At 40.0% G+C, this 24,101-nt stretch overlaps 2 protein-coding genes across 3 annotated transcripts; one reads left to right on the forward strand and one right to left on the reverse strand.

Annotated features, from left to right (window-relative positions):
* Positions 1-9,132: 9,132 nt before the first annotated feature.
* saraf (store-operated calcium entry-associated regulatory factor) lies at positions 9,133-18,216 on the reverse strand. 2 transcript variants are annotated; one of them, XM_083793555.1, is made up of 7 exons: positions 17,990-18,216; positions 16,361-16,545; positions 15,461-15,650; positions 14,133-14,411; positions 12,636-12,843; positions 11,393-11,487; positions 9,133-9,602 (listed from the first exon to the last, which is right to left on the reverse strand). In XM_083793555.1, exons 1-7 carry the CDS (start codon positions 18,051-18,053, stop codon positions 9,577-9,579), a joined length of 1,047 nt encoding a protein of 348 aa, XP_083649681.1. In that variant the 5' UTR covers positions 18,054-18,216; the 3' UTR covers positions 9,133-9,576. The 2 variants fall into 2 exon arrangements, with proteins under 2 accessions (XP_083649681.1, XP_083649680.1); XM_083793554.1 differs by having other exon boundaries at positions 11,393-11,490.
* Positions 18,217-20,476: 2,260 nt separating this feature from the next.
* Positions 20,477-23,362, forward strand: LOC310878988 (uncharacterized protein; the record flags this gene model as incomplete). The annotated part of the gene is made up of 1 exon (XM_083793404.1): positions 20,477-23,362. One exon carries the CDS (start codon positions 20,477-20,479, stop codon positions 23,360-23,362), a length of 2,886 nt encoding a protein of 961 aa, XP_083649530.1.
* Positions 23,363-24,101: the final 739 nt, after the last annotated feature.

The raw sequence follows: 24,101 nt of genomic DNA on the forward strand, positions 1-24,101 counted from the left end.
AAGCTGAATAATAAAAAGTGTGCATGGAGTTTCTAGGTGAAAGTGACTTTTGACGTGCCTATAGAGCTGCCATTGAGCCCCATGTTAAATGTCTCAAATTTGAAAGCACTATATTTCTAAAACTATGAAACATTTCAAAGTTTCCTTTTCAGGCAAACATGTCCACCGTAAGATGAACCTAAGTAGGCTAGAATGGGGTTGCTAGGTGTAAGTATGTAGTTACTAGTGCATGCCAAAGTTTGTGCTATTGCCATAGAGAATGCATTGGGCGTTTAAGTTAAATAACTCATAAACTACAAAACATAAAAATTAAAAAAGGTTCCAGCATGTGTCTCCACAGTAAGCTGAATAATAAAAAGTGTGAATGGAGTTTCTAGGTGAAAGTGACTTTTGACGTGCCTATAGAGCTGCCATTGAGCCCCATGTTAAATGTCTCAAATTTGAAAGCACTATATTTCTAAAACTATGAAACATTTCAAAGTTTCCTTTTCAGGCAAACATGTCCACCGTAAGATGAACCTAAGTAGGCTAGAATGGGGTTGCTAGGTGTAAGTATGTAGGACTAGTAGCATGCCAAATTTTGTGCTATTGCCATAGAGAATGCATTGGGCGTTTAAGTTAAATAACTCATAAACTACAAAACATAAAAATAAAAATAAGTTCCAGCATGTGTCTCCACAGTAAGCTGAATAATAAAAAGTGTGAATGGAGTTTCTAGGTGAAAGTGACTTTTGAAGTGCCTATAGAGCTGCCATTGAGCCCCATGTTAAATGTCTCAAATTTGAAAGCACTATATTTCTAAAACTATGAAACATTTCAAAGATTCCTTTTCAGGCAAACATGTCCACCGTAAGATGAACCTAAGTAGGCTAGAATGGGGTTGCTAGGTGTAAGTATGTAGGACTAGTAGCATGCCAAATTTTGTGCTATTGCCATAGAGAATGCATTGGGCGTTTAAGTTAAATAACTCATAAACTACAAAACATAAAAATAAAAAAAAGTTCCAGCATGTGTCTCCACAGTAAGATGAATAATAAAAAGTGTGAATGGAGTTTCTAGGTGAAAGTGACTTTTGACGTGCCTATAGAGCTGCCATTGAGCCCCATGTTAAATGTCTCAAATTTGAAAGCACTATATTTCTAAAACTATGAAACATTTCAAAGATTCCTTTTCAGGCAAACATGTCCACCGTAAGATGAACCTAAGTAGGCTAGAATGGGGTTGCTAGGTGTAAGTATGTAGGACTAGTAGCATGCCAAATTTTGTGCTATTGCCATAGAGAATGCATTGGGCGTTTAAGTTAAATAACTCATAAACTACAAAACATAAAAATAAAAAAAAAGTTCCAGCATGTGTCTCCACAGTAAGCTGAATAATAAAAAGTGTGAATGGAGTTTCTAGGTGAAAGTGACTTTTGAAGTGCCTATAGAGCTGCCATTGAGCCCCATGTTAAATGTCTCAAATTTGAAAACACTATATTTCTAAAACTATGAAACATTTCAAAGATTCCTTTTCAGGCAAACATGTCCATCGTAAGATGAACCTAAGTAGGCTAGAATGGGGTTGCTAGGTGTAAGTATGTAGGACTAGTAGCATGCCAAAGTTTGTGCTATTGCCATAGAGAATGCATTGTGTTGCGGAGGATGAGAGGAATGCTCTCATCCTCCGCAACACCCATTCTCATACACCGCTATACACCGCGAGGATATGGGCTATAGCCCATATCGTACGGCATACTATACTGTAGCACGCCGTTTTTCATCATTTTTAAGGATTTGGAAAAAAATTAAAAATTAATAAAACGATGGGTTATAGCCCATTGTTTTTTTTAATTTTTGAAAAAAATAATATCCTCTTTTTTCATCATTTTGGACCATGGGCTATAGCCCATATCGTACGGCATACTATAGCACGCCGTTTTTCATCATTTCTGAGGATTTGAAGAAAATGAAAAAAAAACAAAAAACGATGGGTTATAGCCCATCGTTTTTTGAATTTTGATTTTTTTTTTATCCTCGTTTTTCATCATTTTGGACCATGGGCTATAGCCCATATCGTACGGCATACTATAGCACGCCGTTTTTCATCATTTTTGAGGATTTGAAAAAAATGAAAAAAAACAACGATGGGTTATAGCCCATCGTTTTTTGAATTTTGATTTTTTTTTTATCCTCGTTTTTCATCATTTTGGACCATGGGCTATAGCCCATATCGTACGGCATACTATAGCACGCCGTTTTTCATCATTTTTGAGGATTCAAAAAATAAAAAATAAATAAAAAAACGATGGCTTATAGCCTATTGTTTTTTGAATTTTTGATTTTATTTTTTAATCCTCGTTTTTCATCATATTGGACCATGGGCTATAGCCCATATCGTACGGCATACTATAGCACGCCGTTTTTCATCATTTTTGAGGATTTGAAAAAATAATAATAATAAAAAAACGATGGGTTATAGCCCATCGTTGTTTGAAATTTTTTTTAACCTCGTTTTTCATCATTTTGGACCATATCGTACGGCATACTATAGCACGCCGTTTTTCATCATTTTTGCCATTGAGCCCCATTGTAAATTTGAAAGCACTATATTTCTAAAACTATGAAACATTTCAAAGATTCCTTTTCAGGCAAACATGTCCACCGTAAGATGAACCTAAGTAGGCTAGAATGGGGTTGCTAGGTGTAAGTATGTAGGACTAGTAGCATGCCAAATGTTGTGCTATTGCCATAGAGAATGCATTGGGCGTTTAAGTTAAATAACTCATAAACTACAAAACATAAAAATAAAAAAAAGTTCCAGCATGTGTCTCCACAGTAAGCTGAATAATAAAAAGTGTGAATGGAGTTTCTAGGTGAAAGTGACTTTTGACGTGCCTATAGAGCTGCCATTGAGCCCCATGTTAAATGTCTCAAATTTGAAAGCACTATATTTCTAAAACTATGAAACATTTCAAAGATTCCTTTTCAGGCAAACATGTCCACCGTAAGATGAACCTAAGTAGGCTAGAATGGGGTTGCTAGGTGTAAGTATGTAGGACTAGTAGCATGCCAAATTTTGTGCTATTGCCATAGAGAATGCATTGGGCGTTTAAGTTAAATAACTCATAAACTACAAAACATAAAAATAAAAGAAAGTTCCAGCATGTGTCTCCACAGTAAGATGAATAATAAAAAGTGTGAATGGAGTTTCTAGGTGAAAGTGACTTTTGACGTGCCTATAGAGCTGCCATTGAGCCCCATGTTAAATGTCTCAAATTTGAAAGCACTATATTTCTAAAACTATGAAACATTTCAAAGATTCCTTTTCAGGCAAACATGTCCACCGTAAAATGAACCTAAGTAGGCTAGAATGGGGTTGCTAGGTGTAAGTATGTAGGACTAGTAGCATGCCAAATTTTGTGCTATTGCCATAGAGAATGCATTGGGCGTTTAAGTTAAATAACTCATAAACTACAAAACATAAAAATAAAAGAAAGTTCCAGCATGTGTCTCCACAGTAAGATGAATAATAAAAAGTGTGAATGGAGTTTCTAGGTGAAAGTGACTTTTGACGTGCCTATAGAGCTGCCATTGAGCCCCATGTTAAATGTCTCAAATTTGAAAGCACTATATTTCTAAAACTATGAAACATTTCAAAGATTCCTTTTCAGGCAAACATGTCCACCGTAAAATGAACCTAAGTACATAGGCTAGAATGGGGTTGCTAGGTGTAAGTATGTAGGACTAGTAGCATGCCAAATTTTGTGCTATTGCCATAGAGAATGCATTGGGCGTTTAAGTTAAATAACTCATAAACTACAAAACATAAAAATAAAAAAAAGTTCCAGCATGTGTCTCCACAGTAAGCTGAATAATAAAAAGTGTGAATGGAGTTTCTAGGTGAAAGTGACTTTTGACCTGCCTATAGAGCTGCCATTGAGCCCCATGTTAAATGTCTCAAATTTGAAAGCACTATATTTCTAAAACTATGAAACATTTCAAAGATTCCTTTTCAGGCAAACATGTCCACCGTAAGATGAACCTAAGTAGGCTAGAATGGGGTTGCTAGGTGTAAGTATGTAGGACTAGTAAGTTTGTGCTATTGCCATAGAGAATGCATTGGGCGTTTAAGTTAAACTAGAAAGCAGTTCCCTGCAGAAACTGCGTGGGCTCGCCAAAAGACGCAATGTATATAATGTACAGTAGAAAATGTATTAAAGCTGAAGGAAAAGTTTAAAAAAGAATGTATAAAAATTGGTAAAAAGAATAAGCATAAATAACTGCATAAAGCGGAATAAAGTATGTGGAAGTAGTACGATGCTCAAAAAGTGGCAGAATAAAGTAAGTAAAGTATTAATGTCTTCTAATGATTTGTAATGTATGAATAATGCTTTACAATGTATTCTTGATGAATTAAGAAAAGGTAAAAAAAATGAAAAAGAAAAAAAATAGTCAATCCAATGGAGTATACATATAAAAGCATTCATGAGCTTAAGAGAAATAGCATACTTTTACATGTAAAAAGAAGGTTCAAATAGCATATAGGCCTATCTTTAAAAGCATAAACACAATGATTATTGATAATGGTCTAAGATTTTTCTTTAAATGCAAAAAAATAATAATATTAAGTTCTTCTTTTTTTTATTTTTTTCAATTTCTTTTTATTTTTTTATTTTTTTATTATTATTATTATTATTTTTTTAAACATTTTTTTTTTATGAAAGTATTTTTTTTATAAACGTGTGTGTGTGTGTGCGTGCGTGCGTGCGTGCTCTTGCGAGAGCTGTGTAAAGGCCATCCAATTGCACAAATAGCAGACCTACAAGCCCACAATCGCAGAGCAACTCATTGAGATCTTGTAACTTTAATTTCAGCCCTGTAATTAAGCCCTTATATGTCTCAGCTGTGGAAGTGTAAAAGACTGCCAGCACTATGACTGGGAGTGGCGCGCTATGAACTTGAAGGTCGGCTATTTTACAATGGTCCTGAATGGGGGGAAACTATGCCCGAACAAATTGCTCTATCGCAAAAAGTAAAAGTCGAATGCAAATAATTTTTTCGCTGTGAGTGGCCTGAGATATTGAGGTACACCATGTGCGATTGTGGTGTTGGTACGATCGAAAATGTGGTTATAAGAGCGAGTTAAGAATTGTCATCGCGATAATTTCCTCGTAAGAATTTTACAATGGAGGTCAATGAGCAGCTTGACTGTATTTGTGTCACTTAAAAGGCCGTAGTTCACATTCTGTATGTCTCTGTGCTTTGGTGGTCACATTGTGTGAAAGAGGACATGTGTGGCTACAAAATGACCAAAGAACATGCGTGTAAAATGAATATTTTGGCCGGGACGACAATTTGTTTGGTAAATTTTCAAGGAAAGATTTTCTGTTCCCACACTCTAATCAAAGAAGCCCCGCACTCTAAGTTGGCACTAATTAGGCGAAACGGCCTGCGATTGAACTGCGATTTCGGAAAAGCCGTTTAACGTATTCGAATACGGTTTGAACCACGAAAAAGTCCAGAGTCGTGTGAGCTTTCTAAAGTTTAAATCACGTTTCTACGACAAAGTATGAGTATGAGTAATGAGGCTGCAAAAGTGAGGTTGATTTAGAGATAAATCCCATACATTGTCAATGGGAGGAAAAAACTATAAATAAAGTTAAATATTTTATAAACTTTTTCAAAACAACTTTTTCACCAATGAAAGTTCAAAGATAGATGAACATTATAAAGTTTGAATGAAGTTTCAAAGTGAAAGTATGACGGAGTTATAAGAGCTCAAAAAAGTTAACTGTGAAAAATGGGACCTTTCTTCCATCGACTCTCACTATAAAGAATGTAAAAAAAAGGTAAAAAGTTAAAAAGTATAAAAAGTATAAAACTTTGCAAAAATTCTAATTGGAGCATAAATAACTGCAAAGAGCTGAACAGTTTGAAGTTTGAACTAAATTTCTAGCATAAAGTATGTGGAAGTAGTTAGGTGCCAAAAAAAACGGCGGAAATTTGAATAAATATAAACTGAGAGTAACTAGTGTGTGCTCGCTGTGGCGAGCCCACAAATATAAATTGGCAATAACTAGTGTGTGCTCGCTGTGGCGAGCCCACAATAAATATAAACTGAGAGTAACTAGTGTGTGCTCGCTGTGGCGAGCCCACAATAACTCAGAAACTTCAAAATATTTCAAAGTAAAATGTTCCAGCATGTCTCCACAGTAAGCTGAATAATAAAAAGTGTGAATCGAGTTTCTAGGTGAAAGTGCTTTTTTGACGTGCCAATGTCTGCCATTGAGCTGTTGTTAAAATTCTCCAATTTGAAAGCACTATATTTCTAAAACTATGAAACATAGTTTCAAAATCTTTGGTCAAAAATGATTAAAAACAAGGGGGAAAAAAAAGATGAAAATCATTCCGGGACCATGGGCTATAGCCCATCGTCTCGGAGTGGTTTTTGTCTTTTTTTCAAATCCTCCGAAATCGTAAAAAACGACATATTATAGTATGCCCTCCGAGACCATGGACTATAGCCTTTCGCTTTTCCGCGATTTTCACCTTTTTTTCAAATCCTCCGAAATCGTAAAAAACGACATACTATAGTACGCCCTCCGACACCATGGACTATAGCCTCTCGCTTTTCCTTGATTTTCACCTTTTTTCAAATCCTCATCATCATTGGATGAGGAATTGCGCACTATAGTGCGCCGCTCAATGACCTTGACCAATATCAATGACCTTGAGCAGTATAAATGACCTTCATGAGACTAGTAAATGACCTTGACCAGTATAAATGACCTTGACAAGTATAAATGACCTTGACAAGTATAAATGACCGTGACCAGTATAGATGACCTTCACAAGACTATAGTATGCCCCCCGAGACCATGGACTATAGCCTTTCGCTTTTCCGTGATTTTCGCTTTCTTTCAAATCCTCCAAAATCGGGAAAAATGACATGCTATAGTATGCCCTCCGAGACCATGGACTATAGCTGTATTTGGGTAAAGTGGTGATAAGATAAGAACACATTGAGCTGTATTTGGGTAAAGTGATAATATAAGAACACATTCAAGTATCTGATAATGTATAAAGTTCCCAAACCAACTATGATGAGTCAGTTTTGTGTTGCTCATAAAACATCACTTCACCAATTTTTGCAGAAGAAATATACGTGTGAAAACTTTCTCAAACAAAAATAAGAGACGTCATTTTGTTCTGGGTCTAGTGAACAGAAATCAAATGGAATAAATAGACTTGGGAACCTAACTGTAGGGAGTACAAACACAGTAGAGAACCTTGGGGTTATCATCTATGAAAAGGCAACACAATGAGCAGAAGATTTAAATAAATCATGTAAATACAACAAATTGAGCAAAGCACTGCAGGGACTTGAACCCCGTTCTGGTAAACCAGGAGTACCACACCAGTGCCTTAGTTTGTTTTGTTGTATGTTGTTTGTTAAATGACCTTGACCAGTATAAATGACCTTCACCAGTATAAATAACCTTGACCAGGATAAATGACCTTGACCAGTATGCGGTCTGTGACCATGGACTATAGCCTTTCGCTTTTCCGCGATTTTGACCTTTTTTTCGAATCCTCCGAAATCGTAAAAAACGATGGACAAAAATTATGAAAAACGGCATGCTATATAGTATGCCGTACGATATGGGCTATATCCCATGGTCAAAAATGATGAAAAACGAGGATTTGAAAAAAAGTCGAAATTCACTCCAAGACCATCGCCTCGGAGTGATTTTCGTATTTTTTTCAAATCCTCAAAAATGATGAAAAACGGCATGCTATAGCCTATAGTATGCCGTACGATATGGGCTATAGCCCATAAATGATGAAAAACGAGGATAAAGAAAACATTCCGAGACCATGGGCTGTGATTTTTTTTTTCAAATCCTCAAAAATGATGAAAAACAGCACAGCATGCTATAGTATGCCGTCCAATATGGGCTATAACCCATGGTCAAAAATTATGAAAAACGAGGATACAAAAAAGACGAAAATCACTCCGAGACCATGGGCTATAGTATGTCTTCCGAAACCATGAACTATACTAGTATGTCGTTTTTTCATAGTTTTAGAAATATAGTGCATTCAAATTTGAGACATTTACAATGGGGCTCAATGGCAGGTTATGGCACATCAAAAAATCTTTCACCTAGAAACTCCATTCACACCTTTTATAATTCAGCTTACTGTGGAGACACATGCTGGAACTTTATACTTTGAAATGTTTTGTAGTTTCCTAGTTATTTAACTTAAACGCCCAATGCAATAGCACAAACTTTGGCACGCTATTAGTCCTACATACTTACACCTAGAAACCCCAATCAAACCAATTTAGGTTAATCTTACGCCGTGGACATGTTTGCCTGAAAATGAATCTTTGAAATGTTTCATAGTTTTAGAAATAGTGCTTTCAAATTTGAAAGATTAATAATGGGGCTCTATGGCAGGTTATGGCACATCAAAAAATCTCTTTCACCTAGAAACTCCATTCACACTTTTTATAATTCAGCTTACTGTGGAGGCACATGCTGGAACTTTATACTTTGACATGTTTTGTAGTTTCTGACTTATTTAACGCACAATGCATTCTCAATGGCAATAGCACAAACTTTGGCATGCTACTAGTCCTACATTCTTACACCTAGAAACCCCATTCAAACCTATTTAGTTTCATCTTTTGGTGGACATGTTTACCTAAAAATGAATCTTTGCATTTTTAGCATTGAAAATTCCAGAGGAGTCATTTGAACTTGAGTCTGTGCCGAGTCTGAGCACTAGATCACTGCACTATCACAGCTTGTCTCTTAGTACTGTTGTTGATTACTTAATGCCACTGTGCAACTGGTCTCAAGAGGTAATATTTATAGCATATTGGGCTGAGCAAATGAGTACCACATAATTATAGCTTTTAGTTCTAAAAATATTTAAATAAATCTCCAAACATAAAAAAGAAAAAGCTAATCTACAAGCTCACAACCCATTGCATTTTAACACATGCACATGTAGATCTGCTATTGTCACATTCACAATACCATCGTATAAAAGTAAGTATAAAATAGGGCTTAATATGGACTGTCAATAATACATCACTTTGAAATATTATTGGCTTTGTAATAATAAATTCACTCAGAAAAAGGTTCATGGAAACTTTATCAAATCCATCAATGCAGGTCAAACAGCATAAACAACACAGTAAAGCATGAACAGTATCAGTTTGAATGGATATATATTTAACTTCAATAAAAATACACAAAATAGATCGCAACACCGCAAAAGAGATAAAATAAAGAATTTTAAGATGGTCATAAAGTATCTACATAGACGTTATGTATTATTTTCACATTAGTAGTAAACACATTTATTTTCACACAAGGAGTTATTGGATGCCCATGTGTAATAAAGTATTTTGTCTGAACAACAGACTCCTATTTCTACCCAAAGGAGACTGTGTAATCCAAATGCTAGCCCATCGCAACAGTGTTTCAATGGTTGGAGTTGGTGAGGAGGACAGATGGATAGCTAGCTGGTTGCGTTATGTTTCTTGGAAGTTCTCTGTAGAAAAGGCTTCACCCAGTGTCTATCTTCTCTTGGTTCCTCCAAATCCTGACAACACAAACAGTAAATAGTTTGTGTTTAGAAAGAAAAGTGTGAATTAAAATTTCAAAATCGATTCCCGACACGGTTAGTCGACTAACAGCTAATTTATTCATCTATCTTTTTTATTTTTATGAACATCGACTAAGAGGTGGTCAGTCGACTGAGACCCGTTCCGATCGATTAGTCGACTATTCGACTAATCGAGTTCAGCCCTACCTGGCAGCAGAACAAAAGCCACCTTATTAGCATTTCAATGCCCAAGTTGGGCGGCCCAACACCTCTTGGCCCAAGCGCCCCCCACCCCCCGTAAAGGTGTGTGACTATGTGACAACTTGACCAGGGGGAGGGGAAATTTCATTGGCTTATTATTTTGCCAGTGGGTGCAAAAGCTACCAGGCACCCCCGGAGTTGACGCGCCTGCATGCGTGCGCCTCGATCACAATTGCTGCTGTGAGTTTTGTTTTCGTTATGTTATAAGAGAAGTAATGCCTCTGTTCATATTTTCTGTATAGTGTGCACTGATACTATTGTCACGTATTGTGTTTAATTCCTCAATTCCTCCTTTGCTCCGCGAGCCGCATGCACGTGCCTCGCAATTGCTGCTGTGAGTTTGATTGATTGAAATATGTATTAACAGTTTGCAGAATTACAGTAGGCTACATTTCAAGCACAAACCAAATACAAAGACTGTTAACTGTGAGTGGACGACCCAATTAAGCATTACACTGGTTTACAAGAGGGTCCCCTGCATGTTCAATTCATCAAAAGTAATAAGGCCTCGATTAAATGACGCTTTATTTACGGCAAGAGGAGAAGAAAAAATAAAGAGTTCATTCATGTTTCGGTCGGGTGGTGTTTTTTTCGTGTTTTCACATCTGAGTTTCAATCTGAAGAGAAGCAAAATGCCTTTCGTTTACAATTTCTGGATTATATATATTTTTATTTGAGAGGTAATGTTTTATTTTATGTTTACTTGTTACGGTCGGATGTTTTATTGTAAGCCTAATTATTTGCTGCTACAATTGGGCGAAAGCAACAATTGTTGCTTATCATTTAAAATAAATTAGACCAATCCAAGGCTCCAAGCATGCGTTTCTCTCTGCTATATCGTTGTTTAAGCCAAATTAGAGGTGATGAGGACAGTCTCTGGAGCCACATGTGACCCGTCATGGTCCCTGCGTCTTCCCACAATCTCACTCCAACACTGTCTCCATCTCATCTTTCCTGCTGTCTGTTTCTCTTAACAGTTTCTCCTTACATTTCAGCTTTCCTTTTGTCTTTTCTTTCCTACGCAGTCTGCCTCACATTTCCGGTGCCTATGCCAATATGTGAAAGATTGTAGCAAAAATAACTTTTGAAAAAGTTACAGTATGCCCTATAACACTTTAATTGCCCGGGGTTATTTAATCCATTACATTATAGTGCCCAGTCGATTTATAAACAAGGACCATTTTTACCGACATTCTTTTCGTTGTCGTCGGCTAAACAGGGGAGGAACATTTTCGATGACGTCTCACAGGCGCTTCCAGGCTGCCGTTTTCATATCAATAAAGTATTTTGGATCAAACTTCGTCTTGGGCGAAACACCCTAGAGATTTTGTCAGATATGTGACTGTCATTTCTGATAGAGTTATTTGATAACATCTGCGTTTGGAGAAAAACTAAATATTGTCTTACTCTTTGGATAAATTAGTACAGTTCCACATCAGTTGATGCAGCATCATATGCATAACATTTCCGCGGGGGGGGGGGGGGTGTCTTTTCCCGAGTCAACAGTCTAGGTTTAAAGTGGTTACCTGATGCGGTGCGTGTCCCAGTGCTGAAGGTGGGAGCAGGTCCAGGTCTGCTGTCGGTAGTATAGTGGGTAGTGTTGTGGCCGTAGGGTTGTCTCCTGCTAAACAAAACCACAAAAAAGCAGCTCAGAATATACAGAATGAATGGAACTAGAACGCCAATGTTCAGACTATCTGCAGTGAGCGAATTAAAGTTGAGACATTTCTTAAAGATGGAGTGCCACAATTTTTGTATTTTTCCAGTTTTTCATGTGTCTATGAGTTGACAGTACTTCATTAGACACCCTGGAGTTGCTTTTATGCGCAATGGTGTATTAACTTTGTATTTAGGGTTTCTTCCTGGAGGCTGAACCCTTGACAGTCAAACGGGCCAATGAAGTAAACAGCAATATAGTGACATCACACTATCAGCCCCTCCCCTAACCCCTCCTTCTTTATCATACAACTACAGCTGTGGGTGCGGCTTCAGTTCAGGTGGATCACCGCCCATCACCACCAACCAGGCAAACCAGGCATACTTAATGAACTGGTGGGCGTGTCCACTTAAAAGCATGATTTTAACAAATACTGTACACTTTTTGGAAAGAGTTCTTCCACCTTATATTTTAATAATACCTGATTATCATGTTTTAGGGTGAAAATAAATCGTGGCACTCCATCTTTAACCCATTCTGAACGGAAACCCATTTTGGTGTCAGCATCATGTCGTGCTTTAGCTATTTAAAAATAGCAGATCTACAAGCTCGTATCGCGCCACTCGGTGGCGCGATACGAGCTTGTAGGTCTGCTATTTTTTGAAAAATCGAAGAGCGACTGACATTTTTTAGAATCTGATCTCAGGTCAGAATGGGTTCATCAGACCAGTGTGTGTCCAGTCGGAAACCTCGTATGAATCTGATCTCAGGTCAGAATGGGTTAAATTATGGTGGTGGTGATTTGTTTGTTTTTTGCATATTTAGCTTTATTTTCCACCCTCACATGGCTGTGAGTTTGGAGAGAGAACAAAGGACTACTTTACAGTGGTCTGAAGTAAACCTGTGTGAATTGACCATCATCGGCATCAAGCAAAGGAAATTGGATCAACTGTAGGGACTGTCCATCCACCATGAGCTGCCATTTAGACAGCATGAGAACATTCACAAAGTTATACATTACCCTTCCATATTTACAATTTTACATACATACGGAGAGAGAAGGATAGATTCCTACTTTGAGAAAATCCTTTCTATCTTGCAATCTATCTAACCTCTGACTTCCAAACAGGTATCCCAGCATTCCTCCTGTCCCCATCCCTGTCCAGAAGCCACCTCCAGTTCCTGCGGAAGAACGGCCTCCTGGGTAATGTTGTCTGTTGCTGTAGTCACTGTGGAAGCCATAGCCTGGATTGGCACCAGCATAGCCTGGATTGGCACCAGCATAGCCTGGGTTGGTGCCAGGATAGGCTGGAGGAGGCCCTAGGATGGATATAACAATCATACTATAATTAACCGAATGTCTGTCCGTGTGTGTCTGTCAGAAACAGTGCCGTAACTCCCACTTTTCACACAGGCATTGACCATATGCATATGGAGGGCGTAACGAAGCCCTTTTTTCGATTTGACACATTAATGATTATTAATTAATTTATTAGTCAATTACAAACGCACCCGGGCGCAGTACCCTTCACGGCCACAAGGGGGGGGCAAATATCTCACAACGGGTAAGGAGTAGTATAACACAACATAGGAAGTAGGGCTGACCTCGATTAGTCGAATAGTCGACTAATCGATCGGAATGGGTCTCAGTCCACCTCTTAGTCGATGTTCATCAACAAAAAAATATTTACAAAAATATTGTATTATTCCACTAGGTCTGTGGGGGACATAAACACATTTGAACATTCTGACTGTTCAAATCTCTAATGTGCATGTGGAGTGTGTCTGCCTGTGTGGCAATGTGCCACTGCCTGTGTGGCAATGTGCCACTGCCTGTGACTTGAATCGCACAGTGCGCTGGCCTGATAGACCCCAGAATCTCAATCTCACCTGCTGTGCTCAATCTGGCTAATGACAAGCCTTTCAGTTGTTCAAAAAAAAAAAAAAGTTCTGGAGTCTATCAGGCCAGCGCACTGTGCGATTCAAGTCACAGGCAGTGGCACATTGCCACACAGGCAGACACACTCCACATGCACATTGGCGATTTGAACAGTCAGAATGTTCAAATGTGTTTATGTCCCCCACAGACCTAGTGGAATAATACAATATTTTTGTATATTTTTGTAAATATTTTATTTTTATATACAATTTTTTGCTCAGTCGACTATTAGTCGACTAACAGCAAATTTATTCATCTATCAGTCGACTATACAAATCCTTAGTCGGGGACAGCCCTAATAGGAAGTAGAGCTGGAGCTGGCAGAGACTAAAATGTTGAGGTTCTCTCTGGTAGTAACAAGGATGGATAGGATCAGGAACTAGTACATCAGAGAGGGACAGCGTATGTTAGATGTTTTGGCGATAAAGCCAGAGTGGCCAGACTGAGATGGTTTGGACACGTATAGTGAGCATTTTGGATGCTGAGGTTAAAACTGCCAAGCAGGAGGCCTAGAGGAAGTCCACAGAGGAGATTCATGGATGTAGTGAAAGAAGTAGATGTAGTGAAAGAAGAAGAGGCAGAGGACAGGGTCAGAAGGTTTGTGCACACATCACACACACACACACACCAAAAGTTGGACTTATCTCATCAGGTCTTCTGTGCAACCTACCAGTGAAGTCTGGTTTGAATCCAGGAGGTGGGGGTCCTGCAGAGTTGCCGGGGTTCCCATCTCCCGGGTAACCCTGGCCTCCGTGTTCCTGTTCCCTGGGAGTGCCGTTTCCACTGAGGAAGAGTGTGTAGACGCCATAGGCTATCAACAGCAGCAAAGCCACTCCCAGCAGACTGCCAGTGTCACTGCCCTCCGATGGAGAGCTCTGCTGTCTCTGTTGACTGTCCTGGTGATGATGCTTTTTGCCAGAGAAGAAACTGGAAGCAAAGTCCCCGAAACCTGAATGAAATACACACATAAAGAGAGAGAGGCAGCATCATCAAACATCAATTAAACCCTAGTATTCCCTCTAGTCTATACAGTACCAGATATCTACACAGAAAGGAGCATATAATAAAGCCTATACAGTATCTATTTATTTTAAGAAAAGGATGATTATGACCAGAGCCATAGAGTAAAACAGAGTTGCGACATTGAGGGGGCAGAAAACAGCCCAATCACGTGGTTCATGTACTCGAGCGAGCCCATAGACTCCAATGCATTCTGTAAACTTTCCAGTTGTCCATTTTCAATAGAAGTCTACAGTATGTAGAAGAGCCTGGCCCCATGAAGTCGTAACGCTATAGCTCTGATTATGAGAATGTACTGTACTTGTTCTCCCCCTTTAAGTCACAAGGTATCTCCCTATGTTTTGCAATTTTGATATCTCCATTTGGAGGTTTCTGTGCTGGTGACATTATTTATTTATCTCAGTCATGATAAGACTCATCCCAGAGTGGATACACCGACGGTTATGCCAATCCTTTTTTCAAGATCTAATTTAATCGCTAATATGATGACTTGAATCCCTACCAGTGTTGATTTTGACAGCAATTTTAGATTTTAGTTTTAGTCTCAGTCTCTTGAATAGTTTATTTCGTTTCTTTTGTCACCTGGAAAGTCTTAGTGTTAATCTAGTTTTAGTTAGTTATACTAAATGTCATAAGATTTTAGTCGACTAAATCTACAGTTGATTTAGCTGACTAAAATGTATTTTTGCAGGCCTTGATGCTGTCGTAATGGCTGATTTTAGTTACTTTACTGAAAATAGCAGATCTACAAGCTTGTAGATCTGCTATTTTCAGTAATAAATGCAACCATGTGTAAAATGACCTATCTCTTGTGCACTAGTCCCTTCCTAACATTGTAGTCTACTTTTTATTTGTTGACTTTTAATCGTCATAGCATAGGTTTACTTTTAGTTTCCATTTAGTTTTCGCCTGTAAAAAAAGGGTGGTCGACGAACATTTCTTTTTGTCATACTTTTAGTCAGCGAAATCAACCCCTACCCCCAAATGAGGAGCCAGCGCCGCCGGCATTTTGTCCCCTCTTGCGTCCCTCCTCCGTCAGCTCCAGGGTGTACTCCAGTCCACAGGAGCCCTTCAGGATGTAGGGATCGTCTGCATGGCTGTAGCCCTCACAGCTCACCTCGATACGACCAAACCGGTACGCATTGTCCATGTCCGTCTTACACTCCCACTAGGGGTGGGGGGGAGAGAAAAGGTAAAAGGTACATTTCTCTGTAACGAATAGAGTGAATGGAGAATAAGCAAAATGCACAGATGGAATGAATGGAGAATAAACAAAGAGAACAGGTGTCGGTGATGATAATACTGTAGATATGACTGTCAGTAGTATCTGGAATTATATGATAACAACATAGCTATAAAACCCAGTATTCTTCCAAAGTTCAACATCCTTTTAACCACGACATAGACAGAGTGCACCAAATGTGATCTTTACAGGTCCCCTGTCCTTTACAGGACAAGTATTTAACCAATACTTGACAATTGACAATTTTACAATATCCCAGTGGTTCCCAAAGTGGGTCAAGGGGTCCTTGAGGGAGTTCCAGGGGGTCCCAGGCTAAATGATAGATACTAGTATAAGAACCAAATGGACCCTTACCCTGATTTAGACCAACCCAGGGCCCATTTGGTTGGCAAGTTAAATTAACATTGATTGTACTATTTTTACACTATAAATCGGGGTTCCAGAGATAGAAATGCCATTAAATGGGGGTCGGTAGGCCCGTAGCCTAATGCATGTCAAACTGGGGCTCCTTGAAAATCTTCTCTTATGGGGGTCCCTGACCTATTATTTTCAAATGGGGTCTGTGGGCTAATAAGTGTCAATTTGGGGGTCCTTTTGTTTGAGACCCACTGACCTATCCACCCATCCATCCCTACCTGTGCGTCGACTCCATCCCAGCCTTTATTCACACACTGGACCACTTCGGGGACAAAGGCCCCACAGCCGGCGGAGCCTCCAACACATTGGAGCTGGAGGACAGCGCTGGAGCGGCGGGCTGCGGTGTAGCGACCCTTATAGAGGGTCAGCACGTTGACGTCACGCAGTAACACACTGCCTGGACCTGGGGGAGAATGAATGACACAGGCTGGTTTATAGCGGTCAGTCACTGGCTGTTTAGTACTTAATCGAGCCAATCTATTTAATCGCTAATAACTAAAATAGCATTAATCGTTTCTAATAAAATCAGTAAATCACTACACCTGTGTGAAGTGAGGGGTGCTCATATCACCATACGTCACAATTTTAGTCGACTAATACTATGACGAAAAATGTTCGTCGACAACCTTTTTTCAGACTACTGAATGGAAACTAAATGAAAGGAAGCTAGACTAAAACTAAGCCTAAATATATTGACAATTTCGTCAACATATAAAAATTAGATTAAAATTATAGGGAGGGACTAGTGTAGAAGAGATAGTTCATTTATGTAGATTTCAGCATTTAACCAAGTGTTAAATGAGCCATTATGACAAAATCAAGGCCCACCAAAATACATTTTAGCAGACTAAATAAACTGCAGATTTAGTCGACAAAAATCGTATGATATTTAGTCGACTAAAACTAGACTTAACATTAAACCATTTCTAATGACTAAGATATGACTAAAACTAAATTGAATTACTTTTTTTCTTCAAAAGAAGAAATCAACACTACTACTGTACGTCGTTACCAAAGATGGTCGCACGTTCAAGATGGTCATGGCATTTATGGCTGTGCATTATGACAACAATTCTCCAAGGAAAGGAGTCATCATTTCATATGTGAAAAATGAAATATTGACATCACAACTACATTATATTCTTTCTCTCCCTCGACACGAATGGCATGCTGTGACTATACTGTTACCAAGATCACGCCTGGACAGACACACATAGGATCAAATAGATCGTTTCCTACAGCAGTTGTCAGCGCATCATAGTGTAATGGGTTGCGCACAGCTTCCAAGGTTATTTTGGTTCACTCCAAATCCCACTTATATCCCACTTATATATAATCCCACAGATATTTTCATTTATTTTTTATTTTCATCATTCTAACTGTGTTTTATAAGTGCATGTTGTCACTGTTTCATACAAGTGAGATTCCACAAACAATCGGATGGATATTTAATGAGAAGATAGAAGATAGCTCCGCCCTCTTCATGAAACAGCTGTGATAGACGGCTCATGCACGCGCAAAGCCAGCCCAGGCCCCAGGGAACCAGACAAACCATGCACAAGTCAAACTGCAACACCGTGCAGGACGTATACTGTATGCTGGTTTACGGTTGAGTGAGAAATTTGTGTTGCACATTAAGGTAATAATTTGGGGAACCCTCAGTTAGTGGTTCCCAAACTGAGGGGTCCCTCATAAAATGATCATGATTAGCTTAATGTTATTGGATTGGATACTCTGACACTGTCTGAGTAGGCCTACAAGTGGTTCATAATTATTTTAAATCAACGACAGTCTCCCCAGTTCAAAATGGGACTCGTCTGAACACGGAAACAATTGAACTCACTCACCTTCATTCCAACTCTTGACGTGAACGACAAAAACAAACAAAAGAAATGTGGTAAATCCCTTCATTGTCGTTTTTTTAAGATTCCCAAGTGGCTTCAAATATGAGACAATTATTATCTGTGTATAATAGTAACGTTGTTAAACGAGTAACACAAGATATGTGAAGGAATTGTTTACGTATAAAATGTCATCGTCGCTTCCTGATGAAAGCGACTGAAAGATTGGAAATATTTCCGGGTTACGTAATCTGTTTTGGTCGACATCGACCAATCGCGTACGGGCACGACGCTCCTATGGTATCACTGTCCCTCTGGTGGACAAAGTCAAGTAGTGCATATAATATGCTTGTATTCTCCAGAGCAGTGGTTCCCAAACTGTGGTGCGGGAGCACCTTCTAGGCCTGGGTGGGCGACATGAAAAGGCTAATGGTGGTGCTATGGTTTTAATGTATTATATAGTAAATATATTAACATACTGTATTATATGGCAAGTATATGCATAATATAGCCTATGCTGCATATATATGCCATATTCAGGTTCATATACCGGTATGTGCATATATATAGGTAATATAATTATATAGCTTATGCAAATTTAATTTCAATGTAATTATTGGAAAGTATTAAACGGTTGAAATTAATTGTGTGCTCATCTACTCCTTCAAAACCGCTCTTAAAGAAGTTAAGAACTCATATCCTTAGAAACCAGTCTCAAAGAGCACTTACAGTACAGAGGCTGCAATTCGAAACTGGCCTGTGATTGGTTGATTGATAAAGTCCACTCTGGTTTGAACTGTACCCATTCTTCAAACTGTTAATACAATAAATCAATCTTTAAGGCCCTAAATCATACCTATAAAGCACTATTTCAAACACAGAGTGAGTGTATACTCCCAGGTAAAAACATTCCGTTTGAAATAGACACTCTTTGTTTCTGGGGTTTGATTGAAGTATTTATTAACAGTATATATGCAGAATAATACATTTCAACTCAATACAAAAACTAGGGTCCACCATTTTCAATTAATCAGAAATAAGTATGACTTAGGCGGGCCTTAAAGATGCACACACAATATGACAATACAATATGACACACTCCTAAAATTAAAAAACAGCTTAACAAACAACCAAAAAAAAAGACACTCATGCTTTCTGGGGTATGATTTTGGGCCTTAAAGATGAACACACAATGAATATTAACCGTTGAATACGTTCCAAAGATGAGATAGGGGTGAGTGGAATTGTGACACTTGCTGCTGTGCTGTCATTGTCAAATAATTTGCATAGCCTACGTACTCTGTGCAGTGACAATACATTTAATCTAATCTAATAATTCCACTCCCAGGTAAAAAAACATGTGTTTGAAACAGACAGCTAGTGCTTCATATGATTTAGGGCCTTAATGATGAAAACACAATGGATATCGCCGTTTAATATTTTCCAATAATTAGATAGAATATAATTAGAGTTATGATGCATGACACATGATACTGTGCACAAGGATGCTAACGCACACCAAAGTCCTTTCTTGAAAAAGCAAGAAAGTGACCGCACACGCCAATAGCCAGAGTGCCAATACTTTATTAGGACGCAGCAGGTTAAGACATATGAATCCAACGTTTCGGCGGTAAAGCCTTCATCAGGGAATCATGAACAGATTATAACACTGCATGATTGGGCTATAGTTATAAGAACAAAAATCACACTTGTGTGAAGGGAGGGGCACCCATCAACGTGGCTGCCACATGACGTCATGGAGGGGCATGAGTTTTTGGGAAATGAAGCATATTCTTTACTTTTAGAAGCCTGCACAGATTGCAGATCATTGCAGATTCACTGCCACTATACGTTATGAGACATGAATGCAGTGTGTAATTAAATGTATATTAAACGAAACCAGTCACAAGATGTAATGGCCACATGACATCTCACAGAATACGGGAAAGCTCGCCTCAAAACAGTCCGAGAACTTTGATTCTGTGAAAAAATATATATATATTTAATTATAATCATATAATTAAATGTAATACTACCATACTACATTTAATACATACATACATACTACATATACTATAATAAATACCCTTTGTTTAGTGGTTTTTATTTTGCATTTATTTCACAGAATCAAAGGTTTTATGGGCATGATTTACCAGGATCCTGGATGGCTTGATTTAAGGCTTAAAATAATTGATATAAATATTTGTATAAATCTCTGTGTCTACAGTCTACGGCAGTTGTTTTTCACACAGCAGTTGTTTTTCTACCCCCCCCCCCCCCCCCCCATGACGTCTGTATTACGTCACACAGAGGCATATAACAACATCCACTGGCATGTCGTTGTTGTGTCATTGTACAATGGAGACACCGTACAGAGTGCTAATAGTTAATTAGCAGTTCTGAAAAGCCTACGTATGTGAAACACGATTTTGTAATTTGTATATAGTCCTGTATTTTGGTATTTTACACTAATAACAAAATAATTCAGTTGGGATGATACGCCCTGCAGTGCAGAGGATAGACCACATGGACCACATGGAACAGATAAGCCCCGAGACGAGAGCTAGACATGAGATTCAGGTGATGTACAAGGATACCTACAATGTGATCAAACACCATTTAGAGACGGTCAGAAAGGAGATGTTTGTAAAGCAGCAGATTTGGGATAAGGAGAAAGCACAACTGGTTGAAGAGCTGCGGGCGTCGGCTGAAGACCTATTCTCTGCAAAACAAACAATCAAAGCTATGGAGAAACAGTGTGTAATGAAAGAGTACAAGTTCCGCACAATTGGAGAACTCCAAAAGAGGTTGGAGGAGAAGGAGGAAGAGATTAACACTCTCAAAAAGAGTCTCTACTGCCTTCATCTGGAGGACTACAAGATGGGCCTGTCTGCGAAAGACAAAGGCATTCACATGATCAATCAAGTGGAAGTGTTCACTACTCTGTTCAAGAAGGTGAGCAGCTCCCCAGTTGTCCCACAGCTGTTGTCCATCCTACAAACGTTGCTGCTGCTGGACCCCGGGCGATCTGATGTCTGGCAGACCCTGGAAACTCTAACTATTAGAGCCATCATGCTGCCCCAAGACTCTCAGTTAAAATCCTGTGACATGAGCAATCACCTGGAGGTGTTTACTACTCTGTTCAACAAGGTGAGCAACTCCCCAGCCTCCGTACAACTGTTGTACATCCTACAAACATTGCTGCTGTTGGGGCCTGAGCGCTGTGATATCTGGCAGGCCTTGGAGACTGTGACTACAAGAGCCATTTTGCTGCCGCAAGACTCTCAGGTGGAATCCTTAGACAAGATCATGCAGCACTTGATGATCTCCAATGTCAAGACCAGCGCAGATCATTATGAGGTCAACAGACAGCCGGTCAGTTACGCGGATATGGCCATTCAGACAGACCTGATGGACGAAGAGAAATACAGGCCGTGCGTTCATCCACCCCCACATCCACCCCCACCCCAGGGGGACCTGTACCGCAAGCGCCGAGATGCCACTGCGTTCCCCTTCGCCACACAGGTTTCCGAACAACATGAAAAGTGTCTGTCAGAAGTCTACAGAGACCCGATAGAAGACAAGAAAGTCATAACTGTCAGAAGAAGGCACCCTCGCCCCCGTGTCAAGCCTTTGAGTGAAGACCACAATAAGTCTGATGTACAGGTTGGAAAACAGGCAGAGACAGACAGACAGCAAGCCAAAGAACAGCAGGAAGTCTGCAGTGACTTGACGGATGAAGAGAAAGATAGACTTGGCAGAAGCATCAAAGCAGACTCTCCTCCACACCACGGTGATCAGGACGCAGTAGAGAGCGACCCGGAGGACCAGAGGAAGTCTGACGATGGAGAAACAAAGACCTTTGCTCCCACTGCACCTCCATCCATTCCTTTGCCTCCACCCCCACCTCCACCTCCACGTCCACCTTCAGACCAGCCTGGGAGGCACCCAAGCATAAGGATGAAGAAGCTCACTTGGCATAAGCTTTGTCCTGTTTCTGATGCTCCCTCCATGTGGGGCGCAGACAGTCAGAACGACCCTTCCCTACAGATCAACTACAGCACCATTGAGCAGCTGTTCTGTCTCCCAGTGACTGAGCACAAAGCCAAGGGGCCGGCAAGGACAGAGCCTAAAGAGATTACTTTCATCGATTCTAATAAAATCAGACAACTGTCCATATTACTGAAGCAGTTCAAATTCTCAAATGAGGAACTTGCGGATATGATCCAGAAAGGGAATCGAACCATGTTGGACGCAGAGGTGCTTAAAGAGCTCCTAAAACTCCTTCCAGAAAAACATGAGATTGAAAATCTGAGTAAATTCCAAGGAGACAAAGATAAGTTGGGTAGTGTAGACCGCCTCTACAACTCACTCCTCACTGTCCCATGTTATCAGCTGAGGATGGAGTGTATGCTGCTGTGTGAAGAGACCTCTTCGGTGCTGGACTTGTTCAGCACTGAAGCCGAACTGGTGGAGGAGGCCTGCCACTCCCTCATGCAGAGCCACCTCTGGGCCAGTTTCTGCAGACATATCCTGGCTGTGGGAAACTTCCTTAATTATGGAAGTCATATAGGGATGGCAGAAGGATTCAAGATCAGCTCCCTGCTCAAGCTTAGTGAGATCAAATCCAACCAGTGCCATATCACACTGCTTCATCACATCCTTGAGCAAGCAGAGCTGCACAAACCGGAACTGTTGGCACTGCCAGATGAGATAGAGATCTGCGAAAAGGCATCAAGAGTTAGCTTGACGTATTGCCAATCAGAGACTCGTTCCTTACTGAAACGACTGAACGAGACCTCCAGGAAGGTCTCCAACTCTGTGGAAGATGTGGCAGAGCAATATGCAAAAGACATTGATGAATGCCTGCAGGCATGCAAAGGTTTAGACGAGAAGTTGACTGAGATTGACAAAAAGAAACATGAGCTGGCAGGGTACCTATTTGAAGATGCTCAACAGCTCTCCCTGGAGGAGCTTTTTGTAACTATTAAGGCTTTCCGTGCACTCTTCATCAAGGCCTTGGAGGATAACAAAATCAGGAAAGAAGACGCAGCCAAGGAGGAGAAGAGAAAGAAGCGACAAGCAGAAGAATCCAAGAAGAAAGGAAAGAAAGCTAGAAAAATTAAAGGTCTGCCTCAAAGTGAGGGCAGTAACGTACATCGCGACCGTCTCATGGCTGATATCAGGAAAGGTCTCAGTCTCAGAAAGACACGGCCTAGGTGCGAGTTGGAAAGCTCCCCTAGTGAAATACATAGAGATGAGGAAGATGAGGTAGACATCTTTCACAGCACACAACACTTAACACATTTTGCACCCAGAGATGGGTTAGCTTTGTCACCGAACCCAGAGGACGGTCAGTACCAACAAAGTCACCCCTAGAGGAGCTTGTCTCAACACAGAATGGGCGACCCCAAGACATCCCACTGCCACCACAGGACAATGGTTGAGTTCCAGGGACCTCAGCCATGCACATCATGAGACGACTGGACAGAAAGCTCTCGCTTCTATATATCCAAACTCCTATCCCATGGGGCTTATCAACCATTGTTCATGGCCCTTGGGGAGTGCCTTAGGTGGTCCCCTGTGTAATGGATATTCAGCTGTTGCGCCATCTATGTTCTATGCATTTGATTTGTTGGGGCGTCAGCCAATCAAATTGTTATAGGATGCCGCTGGTTCAGTTTAGGCATACGGTTTGTTCGGAGCACCCAGCCAAACAGCGAGCACCCAGGAGGCACCGAGGAGGAACTGAAGCCCAGTTTCCACAGTGGTGGGAAGATACTTTAAACCATGCCCCACCATCCATTGGCTCTTTTGTTTGAGATTTGCATGTGTAGATTTGGCTCTTTTGTTGTATGTGGGGATTTTGGCTGAGATCTGGCCCACCTATATGGGCGTAATGTCAGATTGTCCTCCAGGGCCGAACACAGCAGCAGTGAACGTGGACAGCATGGTCCTGAAGATCTACGGGACCATTTGTCAACTGACTTTTTTGTGTGACCCAAAGGGGGGTAGGGGGAACCTTCTAGAACAAGGTTGAGTTTATGCAACGTATTTATTATGTACGTATGCTATGCAAGCATTCTAATCGTGTGCACCCAACCTGTGTGTGTGTGTG

Source organism: Protomyctophum parallelum (genome assembly GCF_964188405.1).
Source record: "Protomyctophum parallelum genome assembly, chromosome: 21".
Classification (NCBI taxonomy): domain Eukaryota; kingdom Metazoa; phylum Chordata; class Actinopteri; order Myctophiformes; family Myctophidae; genus Protomyctophum; species Protomyctophum parallelum.

What these genes read in the sequence shown, in the direction of transcription:
- saraf (XM_083793554.1), bottom strand. Translation starts at nt 18,053, where the DNA reads ATGAAGGGATTTACCACATTTCTTTTGTTTGTTTTTGTCGTTCACGTC. An exon ending in ATTCAAACCAGACTTCACTG is followed by an intron (nt 12,844 to 14,132) that starts GTAGGTTGCACA and finishes TATCCATCCTAG; the next exon opens with GGCCTCCTCCAGCCTATCCT. An exon ending in TGGGACACGCACCGCATCAG is followed by an intron (nt 9,603 to 11,392) that starts GTAACCACTTTA and finishes TTGTGTTGTCAG; the next exon opens with GATTTGGAGGAACCAAGAGA.